This window comes from Sander lucioperca, chromosome 24 (assembly GCF_008315115.2).
Source record: "Sander lucioperca isolate FBNREF2018 chromosome 24, SLUC_FBN_1.2, whole genome shotgun sequence".
Taxonomy (NCBI): Eukaryota; Metazoa; Chordata; class Actinopteri; order Perciformes; family Percidae; genus Sander; species Sander lucioperca.
Window position 1 is genome coordinate 12,549,136 of NC_050196.1, and position 14,237 is coordinate 12,563,372.

General features: G+C 40.6%; 2 protein-coding genes across 4 annotated transcripts in view; both read left to right on the forward strand.

Annotated features, from left to right (window-relative positions):
- Positions 1–1,516: 1,516 nt before the first annotated feature.
- Positions 1,517–8,736, forward strand: clic5a (chloride intracellular channel 5a). Of its 3 annotated transcripts, XM_031292246.2 has the most exons (7): positions 4,619–4,752; positions 4,793–4,912; positions 6,992–7,101; positions 7,632–7,757; positions 7,842–7,948; positions 8,065–8,246; positions 8,334–8,736. In XM_031292246.2, the coding sequence occupies exons 2-7, from the start codon at positions 4,856–4,858 to the stop codon at positions 8,496–8,498; spliced, it is 747 nt and encodes a 248-aa protein (XP_031148106.1). In that variant the 5' UTR covers positions 4,619–4,752; positions 4,793–4,855; the 3' UTR covers positions 8,499–8,736. The 3 variants fall into 3 exon arrangements, with proteins under 3 accessions (XP_031148105.1, XP_031148106.1, XP_035854654.1); XM_031292245.2 differs by lacking the exons at positions 4,619–4,752; positions 4,793–4,912 and adding an exon at positions 1,517–2,078; XM_035998761.1 differs by having other exon boundaries at positions 4,619–4,912.
- Positions 8,737–12,708: 3,972 nt separating this feature from the next.
- Positions 12,709–14,237, forward strand: part of mgat5 (alpha-1,6-mannosylglycoprotein 6-beta-N-acetylglucosaminyltransferase) — a 90,872-nt gene continuing 89,343 nt past the window's right edge. The window contains exon 1 of the mRNA XM_031291881.2: positions 12,709–12,891. The gene's annotated coding sequence lies outside the window, so the exon portion shown is untranslated. The remainder of the gene's footprint in view (positions 12,892–14,237) is intronic.

Below are 14,237 nucleotides of genomic sequence, written 5' to 3' on the forward strand. Positions count from 1 at the left end.
AACAGATATACTGTTGGGTGGGTTAATCTACAGAAATGCATCATATTCTATAAGATCATCATATGTTGGTAGCATCGCTGTCCTGTGAGATCCACTTGTCTCTAAAAAGTCAACTTTTCATGAGCTCAGAAAAACAGCCCTGTTTTCCGCTTTGTGACGATGCATTTTCCAGCAGATCCAGAAGAGTTAAAATAGAGAATTTCGCTTAAGAAGAAGGAGGAGGAACACTATATCCTTCAGTTTATTACAACAATTTAAAATCAACACAGCTAGAGATATGTGGTTTCCACTGGACAGGAAGGGGGTTTAAAACTGTAATCTGAAAAGCTGTCAGACAAATAAAGTAAAAAGGACGATATTTCCCTCTGAGATATAGTGGAATAGAAGTATAAAGTAGCAGAAAATGGAAATACTCAAGGAAAGTACAATTACCTCACATTTGTACTCAGTATTGTGGTAAATTAGTTTAAATTAAAAATGCATGACCAGCTTCAACACAATACCTCTCACACTTGCATTGCAGCATTGTATTGCAATTTGCCAGGCATTCAAAAACAATAAGTCTGTGTGGTTATTGTTTCTCCCTCAGGTTTGATTTAACACACATAGCTGACCACTCCTTTTTGTCATACAATCAAAAATTGCAGATGTTGAACCTGGTTTGAACACACCAACACGTTTCGAGAGCTGTCCCTGCACACAGGTGTAAAGGCAACAAAAGCCAGTTTCTGCTCTCTGCAATGCTTTGCATGCTAAATCAAAATCAGTAAGTTGCTGCCGAATCCTGGTTAAAACTGTTGGAGATGGTCCTTTAAAAGATACACAGTGGGCTTATAGCCAGCTACTGCTCTCTCCGTCAATAGCAATAACATGCCATGGATTGGTGTATTATAACCAAGTACATTTACTCAAGTACTGTACTAAAGTACAAATTTGAGGTACTTGTACTTTGCTTGAGTCTTTTCTTTTCATGTCACCTTCTACTTTTACTCCACTACATTTCAGAGAGAAATATTGTACTTTCCACGCCACTACATTCATCTGACAGCCTTAGTTACTAGTTACTTTACAAATTGAGACGTATGCACACTAAACACATGTCATTTATAAAAGACGATGTTTTATTATAAATTAAACTACCCAACAATATAACGGCCTACAAGACGATTAAACCCAGACCAATTTGGATTGTTTCCAGTTTCTAAAATGTGAGGACTTTTCTGCTTTGAGTACTTTTACTTGTAATACTTGTAACTTGTAAGTACATTTTCCTAAAGCTACTTACACACTTTTACTTAAGTAACATTTTCAATGCAGGACTTTTACTTGTAACAGAGTATTTTTACAGTGTGGTATTACTTTTACTTTAGTAAAGGATCTCAATACTCCTTCCACCACTGATGCCATGTCTATTCAAGCTGTGTTCTCCTTTAAGGATCACCACTGTCCTTTTTTCATTGCTTTTCTGCCTTCCCCGTCCAAAGTCCTGGGGTGCTTTTTGATAAGGTAGGAACTTTTGGCACCACAGTCACTCTGCTGTACACCTTGACACGCTCAACCATTCAGGTCTCTGCTTGACCTCTTCAGCCAGAATGGATCCTGTGTACGAGAATGAGATTCAGTCATCAGGTGAATATGACCTGACGTACGAGACGCCATACGCTGAGCCCTCAGACCTGACAGCAGAGTACGAAAACACTGGGACTCGACGAGTACCGACTCCCCCTTCTCTCCCACCACCTCACCATCCCACGGAGGAGAGGAGAGGCAGTTCCTCCTCTTCCTCATCCTCCTCATCTTCCTCATCTTCCTCACATGCCGAAGATGAAGAGAAAGGGGAGAATGAGGACTTGAATAGGGAGGAGGAGAAAGAGGAAGAGGTGATGACAATGGTGGAGGAGAGCAACAAAGAGATGAATTGGGAGAGGGGGTCTCCACAGGCAGAGGAGGACAGGGGGAACTCATCACGCAGGTCCTCATCTTCGTCATCATCGTCTTCATCAGCCTCTGAGAAGCAGGAACCTGAGGAGAAGCCAGAGCCTGATAAGGACGGACCTACAGTACAACTTTTTATTAAGGTAGGGGATTTACTACATTAGGAGATTTCCAAATTGAGTTCAGTGTAATCTCTGTGACACTTTATGGTATGTGTGTGGTCACATGTATTGCAAGCACAAAGACGTGCAGGTTGCATGCTCAAACTGACAACCTTTCTTTGAACTAAGTTGTAGGCCTCATAAAACATCAGTCATAATCACATTCATATCAGTTGCTTATGAACAAGTCTGCAAGGTCACTGAGTATGTCCTAAAGTGTGTGTGCACGTGTCATACAGCATGTGTGGGCGTGTATACGGGAATCTCATTGTGCTACATCCAGAGTTGGACATTGTTGTACTTAATGTGCTATTGTTTGGGCCCTTATACCTCCATGTGCTGTTCATTCACACCCCCTTCTATTTATATATATTATAGGGCATCACGTTTAGTCATTTCTGTGTGTGTGTGTGTGTGTGTGTGTGTGTGTGTGTGTGTGTGTGTGTGTGTGTGTGTGTGTGTGTGTGTGTGTTGCTCTGGTTCTAAATATAAGTCAAGTTGAACTTACAAGAATGTTCTGACTCAGTGCCGGGATAGCTGGGGATGGTTGCTGTCGGATGGCCTTGTGAATTCGTGTGTGTGTGTGTGTGTGTGTGTGTGTGTGTGTGTGTGTGTGTGTGTGTGTGTGTGTGTGCATTCACTGAGGAACGCTGTGGGATTTGATCAAAAGCTCTGGGAGTAATTAAGCAAGTGGACCTTGCATTTTGTATATTTACCACACACAGTGCAGTACGTGTTTCCAAGGTCAAGTATCAATCTTCAGGCTCAAACAAGAAAAAATATATGAAAAGCTGAAAATACAGATAAGAGCGTGGAGCTCCATATAATACATTAACGTGCACAAAGAGCCTCAGCTAAGGACCATAAAGGGAGTACATTCATTACCTGTTTGTGTTACTTGTTGCCATTTTACAATAGGAGGATGGTATTTAATAAACAGCTACTGACTAAACTGATAAATGACGCCCTCAAGCATCAACTACAACCTGGCAAAGCACAGGTGGGGATGAGATCAAGACCACAACACAACACGGCTCTTGACAGATCAATAGGCTGCGCTTGATACCATGTTTTATCAAGGTGACACTCTGTACACGCCATGCCATTAAGCTGTGTTAAGTTGTGTGTGTGTGTGTGTGTGTGTGTGTGTGTGTGTGTGTGTGTGTGTGTGTGTGTGTGTGTGTTTAGCTAAGTGCGTTGGTTGGTGGGCTATCTATCTATCTACCTGTATCTATGTATCCATGCTGAACATTGTACCTCCACACCCAAACACTTGCACTGCACATGAATTTATTACATAATCGGCACATTCCACACTAAAGTCCAGTTGCACTGGAGTTACAGTTATACAGAGATCATAAATTTGACACTTTGAAACTACAACCGCATAAATTATAGCAATATCACGCTGAGGTTATTGCAGTAGAATAAGAGTGACTGAGGTCTTCTGTTGGCCGCACAAAGCACAGCAGTTCCAAACTATTTTAATTCTGATCAAAATCCCTTTAAAAACAACTGTATTAACATTTACAACTACAGACATAGTGGATTACTCTGACAACCTTTTAAAAATGGTTTATCAACATTTATAAGATGGCTAACTTTTGCTGGTGGCTTATTAGAAATTGAGAAAACCTTTTGGATTTCCTAAGTAATTAAAGAGCTAGCTAAAAAAAGGAGGAGGATTTCCCATAACCTGGCAACCTAAATGTTATTCTTATTGATGGTTTATATAACTGATGTAGAAAACATTTGTAAATTATTTATTGACCATTATAAAGTTATTAATTACAGCGCTTTAAACCTTTATAAATGTTGGTTTCATTAGAAAGGGTACTGAAATTTTAATTTATTCTTTTTTAACTGAGCAATACAATTTCCCTTTAAAATGGGTCACAATTCTCTATGCTCAATCATTGCCTTAAACAGCTGGGCACTGTAGTTTTTAGAAAACATTAACCAAACAGAAGGGAAGTAGTGCATTTGTTAGGGACCATTTTCAGCCATGAAATAATATACATTTGGTGCTCTAGCGAGTATTTCCAGCAGCAGTATGGTGTGTATGTGGGATCAAATAAAAATAAACTACAGTGCCCATGTTCCCCATAATAAAGGAACGGTTTTAGTCTTCAGACTCAGGCTGAGAATTCCCAGCATGGAACACATGAGTGCTGATGAGTCTGAGAAGGAGACGATGACTCTCGATGATTCAAAGTCACCCAGTTGTGTTGTCAATCAGAGCTGTAAGAGATGAGAGGGACAGGGCACCCTTGGGTGACTTGCTCTGCCCTCCCCCTCCCCTCACCACATTAATGCTTTCCATGACACCCATCCCCACCCAAGGGGGTTATTTTTGCCTGACACTGTCACGCCCCACTGCTGAGGCCTCGGGTACAAATTGAACCCCTCACACACACACACGCACACACACACGCACACACACACGCACACGCACACGCACACGCACACGCACACACACACACGCACACACACACACGCACACACACACACACACACACACACACACACACACACTCTCTCTCTCTCACTGGCACTCGTCCTCAGCTGACACTCTAACGAGCGGGTATGGGACCAAGCGGACTTCACCGCATGGACCTGGAGTAGAATCTGCTGTAAACTGACACGGCACACACACATACACACACACACACACACACACACACACACACACACACAGACAAACACATCTACACACTTGTAGAAACAAAACACACAAGCAGAGCGGGTTTTTCTTGACCATGACGGATACTGCAGCCGAGGAGGACAAGGACCCTGATATTGAGCTATTTGTCAAGGTGGGGTATGTGTGTTTTAGTGTATAGATCACAAGCTGACACTAGATCAGTTTTCTTCTCACCTCTAAATTACATTTCTAACTTTACCATCTTACCTTCCATTCTGCCTGTAATAAAATACGTTTTTTGTTGTTGTTGAAGTCAAGTCAAATTAAAACTGCTCACTATAGAATCTGTAAAATGTGTTAGTGTGTGTGAATGTTGGGGGTGGCTCCTTTAAGTGTGTGCATGCCATGTTGTTGTTGTGTGCTGATTTTCCATGTGTTAACCTGACACCCACGTGCATAGACAATCTCTCTCTTTCTGTCTCCCAATTAATTATTACTGGGGTCCTTTCAGTATTGAGAGCAGCAGCTTTACATGATCTGAAGTTATAATAAAATATGTGTTTGGTATGTATGTGTAGGTATGCCTGTGTGTATTTACTGTATGCACAGGTTTTAGCATGTCCCTTTGCTGACCAACACAGTCTAGATATATTGCTCTCTTATTGTCACTTAGGGAATATTGCCAGTCCATATTGTGTTAAGGATGGGAGTGTGACAGCCCGCTGAGTCTACTGTATATGCACTCTTTTACATGTTTGCTTACTTGTAAGGCAAGTTACCAACATATTTATAATAAACAATCGGTTAAATATTTTGAAACAAGAAAATATTTAAAGGAACACATTTTTTTTTTTGCAGAAAGTTAGATGAGGAGACTGATACCTCTCTCATATCAGTACGCTAAATATGAAGCTTAGCTTAGCATAAAGATTTGGGGAACGATCTAGCACTAATTAAGAAGTTATCAAGTTATATCTTGTTTGCTTAATCCGTATAAACCCAAAGTGTGAAATATAAGTGTGGATTGATTTGTTTCAATGCTGTGCCTACTGGGACCTTTGGAACAAGCCAGGCTAGCTGTTTCCCTGTGCTTCCAGTCTTAATGCTAAGCTAAACTAACTGGCTTCTGGCTCTGCCTTCCTATTTAACGTACAGACCTGAGAGTGGTACTTGTCAGTACGCGATCTGTGATTTAGATTAGAAAATGAGTAATATCGGATCGCACATGCACATAACGGATCGTGCAGGCAGCACAGATCGCGTACCGACAGTACTCATTTTCTAATCTAAGTCTTGGCAAGAAGTTAGTATGAGTCTCTTTACACATATTCCCTAAACCATTTTTGAATGCATGATACTCACTTTCGTTGCATGGCAAAACAGTTTTAGTGCAACTGATTTAAAATGTCTAACGGTAATGAAACATTCACTAATTTGCAATTTCACTTGCACACATTCAGCAATGACTGAATAGAAAGGTATACTTAATTCAAATTTTTAAAGCAAAACAGCACGATTTACATGATTTCTAGTAACTGGGCTGAATATATTTTCTGTATAAAACAGAAAATGTAAGATTAGATGACTGGACTTGTTTCCTCAGAAATTTCAGAAAAAATAAGTTCTAAACAAGGTAAAGAAAAGTAGATCACACCTATGTTTAAAGTTCAGTGAAAATGTGGGTCTTTTTGGATTGACGGGACAGTTGTTTTTTGATTTCCATAGCTAATACACTGCTACAGTATTGTACAGTAGGACACGCACGCCCACACAGGCAGTGAAGCGGCTAATGGAAGCAGTGTGGATTATTCATGTTGGACTCAGTGTCTCATTACATTACAGTGTCCTATTGCACCTTTGTGCGCGGACACACACACACACACACACACACACACACACACACACACACACACACACATGCACATATTGATACTACTGATCATATGCCAATTATAAATGTGTGTACGTATACACACAGACCCAACTGCAAACCCACCACTTCAAACTAAAGGCACTGATTCTTCTTCCTCTCTAATGTGTGTGATTTGTCAGTGGTGTGTGCGTTGTGTATCTGTGTGTGAACCAGTTTCTGTTTTAGAATGCGGTTTGTGTGGGTATCCCTGTCAGTGTGTTTGTGAATGAGCGTGGGCCTGTATGAGGCAGTTTGTGTTTGTCTCCATTTCTATAGCAGTAGCCTATTAGTGTCTTACCATGTTTGTGTGTGTGTGTGTGTGTGTGTGTGTGTTTACAGGCTGGGAGTGACGGAGAGAGCATCGGAAACTGTCCCTTCTCTCAGCGCCTTTTTATGATCCTCTGGCTGAAAGGTGTAGTCTTCAATGTCACCACTGTCGACCTGAAGAGGTAATAATAATATCATATTGTATTGTATGTATGTTGTCTTTGCATAGGGGTAGAAGAATAATCTCATTGTTGTGTAATTTCACTGTAAGGCAAAAAATGTTTATTACTTTCACGTTCTGTACGTGCACTTCAAAAAACAAAAGTACAGTGACAATTGTTAGCACATGCAGTTGTTTAAAGTATTGCATGGACCTATAAACACAACATCCCATAACTCACTGTTTTTATTAAGCAGTTAACAGATAGCTTTAATTATGCATTTTATGCATTTAATTATGCTCTGGCCCTAAGTGCTGCTTTGACAAATACATAAAGGTAATGAACAATATCTCAAAGGGTCACATTTTAAAAAACACTTCACTTAAAAGAGTAATTGTTGTTGGGAAATGAGGCCCAGTGTTAGCAGCAACAGCAACCGTGGCTGAATAGACGAAGAAAAAAGGATCATGTGCTGTTAGGTGTAATATTGAAATAGCATTTCATTACAGATTAATATAAGAGGTTGTAAAAAATGATTCCACTCTGATTAGGAAACCGGCTGACCTGCACAACCTGGCCCCAGGGACACACCCGCCCTTCCTCACCTTCCAGGGGGAGGTTCTCACTGACGTCAACAAAGTAGAGGAGTATCTGGAGGAGATGCTGGCTCCACCAAAGTAGGCCTCTCACACTGATAAACACACGCAGAATAAAGGAAATAGGGAGTCACATCCTATTTACACCATGTTCCTGTTTCGTAGGTATCCCAAACTTGTAGCAAAGAATCGGGAATCAAACACAGCAGGAAATGACATATTTGCCAAGTTCTCCGCTTACGTCAAAAACACAAGACCGGATAAAAATCGAGGTAAGCAAGCTGTACACAGGCATACGCATACATCTATTATAATCCAAATAGACATTCTGGTTTATCAACTTTGATGACCTTTTCACCTAGATATATGTTTTATGTGTGTGTTCCAGCTTTAGAGCAGAGTCTAAACAAGTCTCTGGCCAAGCTGGATGAGTATCTGATGAGCGCACTACCTGACGAGGTTCAGGCGGGACACCACATGGGTGAGGGAGAATCCAAACGCAAATACCTGGACGGAGACGAACTGACGCTGGCTGACTGCAACCTTCTGCCCAAACTTCATGTTGTCAAGGTGACCTGCTTTGGATTGGTTTAGTTCAGCTCATTTGAGTTTGAATTGTGTCTTGACAGCACTGTTACAATAACTGGTTTTCCGCAGGTGGTTGCGAAGAAATACCGGAACTATGACATCCCATCTGAATTCAAAGGGGTGTGGCGTTACCTTGGCAACGCCTACAACCGAGATGAGTTCACCAACACGTGCGCAGCCGATGTGGAAATCGAGCTAGCCTATAAGGACGTTGCTAAGAGGTTGGGAAAGTGAATGCATCACTAACACAGTCACTGTTGTACCTTTATCTCCTTTTAGAAAATCTACTAAATCATACTTCTGACACACAGCATACACACTCTTTACAAAGCATGTGTCGTTTGTAACACCAATGTGCTGAAATGTGGTTAAATGTAGTACAGTGGTGTGGTGTCTCAAAGAAAAGACTAATGATTTGTCTTTTTTTTTTTTTAAGTTGCTAAGTAGCATCTCAAGTCTTATGCCTCTGTAATAATATTGACCATAAAACAAAGGCTGACATTGTTTGGTTATGGTGATCATTCTGCTGATAATTCTCAAAACAAATTACATGATTTCTAATGAGGAAAAAAGTTTACAATTGACCGTAAACCCCTCCCCCCGAGCAGTGATTGTCAAATCATAGCTTAGCAATGGTAACTATGCTCGGCGGGCCTGTCAAGCATTGGGTTGTTGAAGTGGTGTGCATGGGGCTGTGAAGTGAGATTTAAATTCCGCATGTAAAGAGTTTGGAGGTGTCATTTCTTTAGCCTTTCCAAAAGCAGTAACAAAAGAGCAAAAGTGTAAGGAATGGATTAAACAATGTTTATCTGCATTAAAGGGATGGCTCGGAGTAATTTCACCTATAGGGTCCTTTGCACCATGACTTTGAGCCAAACACCCCCCCCAGAAGCTTTGGTCTAACATTGAGCGAGTTAGCGCTATCAGCCGAATGGCTTAGTGCAGGCGCTAACGGAACCACATATTTTTGTTGTATCTCTTTTCGGTGTTGTAGTTTGTAGACGGTCCCTAAGCACTCGTCTTACTGCCGTAGAGACCAAAGCCATCAGGCAAGTGCTATTTAAATAAACTCCTGGTGTACTTACAAACTGTCCAATGTCTCCTTTTATGAGTACAGAACCTTTTTGTACTACTGTAGAAGTTTGGTACCATTCTGGGCATTATTAGTGGGGTAATTTACGAGATACACCTTTGGTTCCATTAGCGCTGATAGCGCTAACTCGCCCAATGTTAGACCAAGGAAAAAAAATCTTCTGGGTGGGTGGGGTGTTTGGCTCGAGGTCATGGTGCAAATGTGAAATTACTCCGAACCATCCCTTTAACGTGCTGTGCCAGAACGGAAAGCTTGACAGGCGTAGCAAAAGCAACTAAGGATAGTGGGGCCTAATGAACGGTTGATTGGAGATGTCCAAAGTTAAAGGGGAAAAATAAAATTCAGTTGCTGACAGCAGATCCCCAGTCAGCCAATGTTTGAGCTCAACTAAAGTATTAGCCTTTCTGCTTCTTAAACCCTAATAATTTACCTTGTGAATTTAGAGATGTAATAGGAAAAATGGTAGGCATACAGCAGGGTTTGATTGACCTGGCCTCTTTTTTTCTGTGGAATGGATGATGTTGTATTACATTACAGAGTTGAATTCATAGGCAATAAAGTGTTGTTGGGAAAGCCGGTTGAGAATGTGTTTCAGCCAAAGTAATTTGTCTTTTATTGGAGGCAGTGTCAGCTTTGTAGACTTGAGAGATATGGTGTCTCACTTCTTTTCACAAAGAGGCAATGATTGAATGATTGACTTTTACAGTGTTGCACCACAGTTTATGACTGATCCTTGTCTGGTCTCAGTGTAATTCAGATTAAAACTATACTTTCAATTTGATAAATCAGCCTGTAGTGAAAAGAAAAAGCACCCAACAAAGCTAAGTTTACCCCAGCTGTTGTGTTGTCATGCAATGTTAATCATGATTGCTTTCGTGGGAATCAAGCTCTCCTCCTTCCTTAAGCTCTTTATGTACAGTGAATTATATATGTCTGAACATAATATGAATGTGAATTATTAATGTCATCAAAGGACTTCTCCTGCCCCATGGAGCTGTGTGATAATATCATAAACTTCATATTCCTGTAAATGACTGTAGCTCAACTGTATTCATATTCCTTCTGATATTAGAACCATGAACCCACTGTGTATATGTCGCTTATTTGAATAATAAATCTATTTTCTCAGAGACTGAGCTTGAGAGTTGTGTTTTTTGGAAAGTGTCTCATTGATGTATAAGTGTGGTATACACTGAATATTGAATGTGTCTCTCCCCTTTTATTGTGTTACATAGTGCAAGAAAGCTTTGTTGCTAATTTGTTTATGTAAAAACAATATGTAAATCTATTGAATTTTGAAAACTCATGCTGAGCCACTTATTTTTAGCCATTTAAAAATATTTATCCTGACCTCTGACAATCACAGGTCATTTGTGATCAATAGGCAGGAATAAACAAAGGGAAACCTTAAATGCAAGGGCCAAGGAACCACGCATTTTCCCTGAAGGCGCGGCTGTGTACATAGCTTCTTTTTTTCACCCTTTGCTTTCAGTGTTTGTTATCTGCTCACAGCAGGTTCCCTATCTCCCTGCCAGCCGATTTTCCTGCCTCACCCCAGAAGGTTTATTCTATTTCCACTTTACAGTTTTCTATTTTAATGTTCTGAATACTGGTATAAATATCAGGCTTCCCTAACTTTAGATCTAATTCCCACAATAATTACCAGCTGTGTCATGTCATTGCAAGACAATATTACCATGCACCCTAAAAGTTTGAGCAATGGTTTATTTATTTTGTTGCGCTTTTAAGAAATGCACCACCTAATGTGTCTTCTAAACTGATGTGCTGGATTACAGCATCTCTACATAAAAATACAAGGGGCTCATTGCTGTGAAGTCTAAAGAGCCTGCATCATCTGACACCCAGCAGATGGCAGTAAACACAAAGCTTTTATAGGTCTGTGACAGCATGAGCATATAGTTAGGGACCGTCCCGTTTTATCCTGTCTCCCCTTTCTCCAGCAGCAGTGGCAGCAAAAATGGTCCGGGACAGTCAGACACTGTCCTGTAGCTCCCATGACTGTCCCGGGACAGTCATGGGAGTCACAGGACAGTGTACAGAACAGTGCCTGACTGTCCCCGGACAGTCATGGGAGTCACAGGACAGTGTACAGAACAGTGCCTGACTGTCCCCGGACAGTCATGGGAGTTCACAGGACAGTGTCTGGGTATCACAGGACAGTGTCTGGGTGTAACAGGACACTCCTCAGGACACTACTAACAGGACAGGACAGTTTTTTCTGCCACTGCTTCTCCCTTTCTGTTTAACTACCTTGATGTGGCAAATGTTACAAAACATCACTACCACCATGGCACACATTTATATCCATTTACAGGCCTGGTAGTAATTGAAGATTAAAGCAAGCTTCAGCTAAGTTAGCGAGTAAGATAATGTGTTCATAAAGCAAAACAGATTTAAATACCCACTCTGTTACAACTCTCTCTGGTTTCCATTATCCTTCAGCAAAGAACAACGCGAGAATGGAATATAATAATGTCATTAAATTATACAAAGTTTGTTTGATGTCTTGAGACCTTATTGCTGTGACAGATTCTTAAAATTGTTGTGACAGATTCTTAGAAAGCTGCTTTTCTGGAAGTATCTTATCTTAACAGTACAGAATTTGCTTTACTAGTTTTTGTAGTGAAGAGTGCTTAACTTTATTTTAACTTTATTTAATGCGTGCCTCACATAGAATCAACGGTGGAAGAAGTTTTCAGATCCTTTACTTAAGTAAAAGTAACAAACCACACTGTAAAAAATACTCATTTACAAGTTAAATTCCTGCATTGATAATGCTACTTAAATTGCTAAATGCAGTACTGTAGTAGAACCTAATGCAGATTAGTAGCTCCTGTAAGTGTTCTACTATTACATTAGATCCTAAATGCAGATGTATTGATATAATGTTAGCAGCATTTTACTGTGTAGCTGGTCAAGGTGGAGATAATTTAGTTGTTTAATAACAAAACATCACATTTTACAAGCTCATCATATCTTTTAATATGGAAAAATCTTAATTTGTTAAGTAAAGCTGTCAAATAAATGTTGTATAAAAAAGTACAATGTATATTTCTGTATTGTATTGTGTATTGTAAATTCTCAGGTTCAGGCAAGGTCACAAAATAATTATTAGACATCTTTATAAAACAAACATAAATGCATTTACATTTGTCTAAAATTATCATCCAAACACATGTCAAATTGCATTGACATCTATAGGATCTTCTGTTTTCTATCCCCCCAAAAGGGGTGCGGCCTTGACGTATGCGAAGTACTAGTAGCCTATAGCCTGCCCCATGTGCTGGTCTGATGTAAGTTTTCTGGGGGGTGTTAACATGCAGACGCTCCCTAAACTGTCACTCGCTTTCTGCAAGTGGGCAGAGCAAACAGAGGCTCGTGCGCTGTGGCTGGCTGAAATCATTCCAGTCTGCTCAACGCAGCGACATCGCCACTCGCTCCTTCCCTGGATTTTGAGTGCTTATACCACCCGTATATCATCACCGTGGGCTACCGACAGAAACCATTAAAAAGGTAAGCCCCTTTCTGTGAGCGTAGCACCTCCGAAGCTCGTTTTCTGCCTCATTGTTTAGGGAATAACGCTGGAAGAAGAGGCGCAGTGTTGTAGCTGTGTGTGCTCGGGAGTGGGCGACTTGTCATTGCGGCGTTTCGTGTTTTGTGTTTTGTTGTGAAATGTGTGGTGGTCGACCGAAGCAGCTAGCCGCCTCAAGCCTCAAAACAAAGCTAATATAGACAAAAACGGGAGTAGCTTGCTTGTTAGTCGGCTAGCCACATTAAAGCGATCCTGGTTGGTAATAGAGCTGAAAAGCTAACGTCAACGCTAGCTGAGTTTTTACAGCCAGTTAAGGGAATCAGAACGTAAATCGCCGCAGAGAGCAGGGGGTCCTATTGTTATTAACGTTACACGGCCGGGTTCAGCTAGCTTGTAAAAGAAGTGATAGTAACACAGTGTAATACTGTAGACACGGATGGCGTACCCGCACAGTCTCTCTGGCAGGATAACATCATTGTGTCGGGAGCATGTCTCGAACAGGTTGTTAAGAATAACGTTCAACTTGTCTTGGTTATAGTGCCAATTTACAGCAGTACTTCGTAAATGGTGTGACTCTAAATGATCTAATGAGAATCGGTATTGTCTCTACAATATCAAAAAGTGCTCTTAGCTATTTTTAGCGTTTATTACCCTTATGTCTACAATATTCACCAAGGAGAAATCAGGTGACATTTACAGCTGCACTGTCAGTGTGCCAGTAACAGAAACATTCTTCCTGCTGACAGTGGTGCACTTACTTGTATCTTACAACAGTTTTAACAGACACAGTGTGATACAACAGTAACCAGGCATTTATATGAAAGCCAGAGAGATAAATTTGCTCGGGGTTTTTCTTTCAGCTTCCAGAGATGATGTTGCGTTTTAGTGGCACCGACTCAGGCTGCGGAAGTTAATCATGTAAATTCATGCCTTGTAGGCCCACAGCGTCTTCTTTGGAAATACCTGGCTGGAAAACGTGTAGGACCTGTAATTTTGGCCAGCATTACCTGTTTTGAAATGATCCTTGGGAACATTATTTCCTATATCCGAAACATTTAATTATGGTAGAGTTGAATGCCAAGGTTATTATATTCTTCATGTTTTACAGCTGTTTATTGATGACCAGCAAATTAGTAAAAGCTAAAAAAAAAGAAATCAAATCAGTCAGTGACAAAGATATAGGGAGATTAATGAGTTTTAGTTCCTGTTCTGGTGGCTCACTGCTGAAGCACTTATCTCACCAGTGGAGTCCAGTAATTTTCGGTCTGCACCATGAACAGTCTCATGTAATTAAGTTATGACATGATGATTTGATGTGATTATAAGA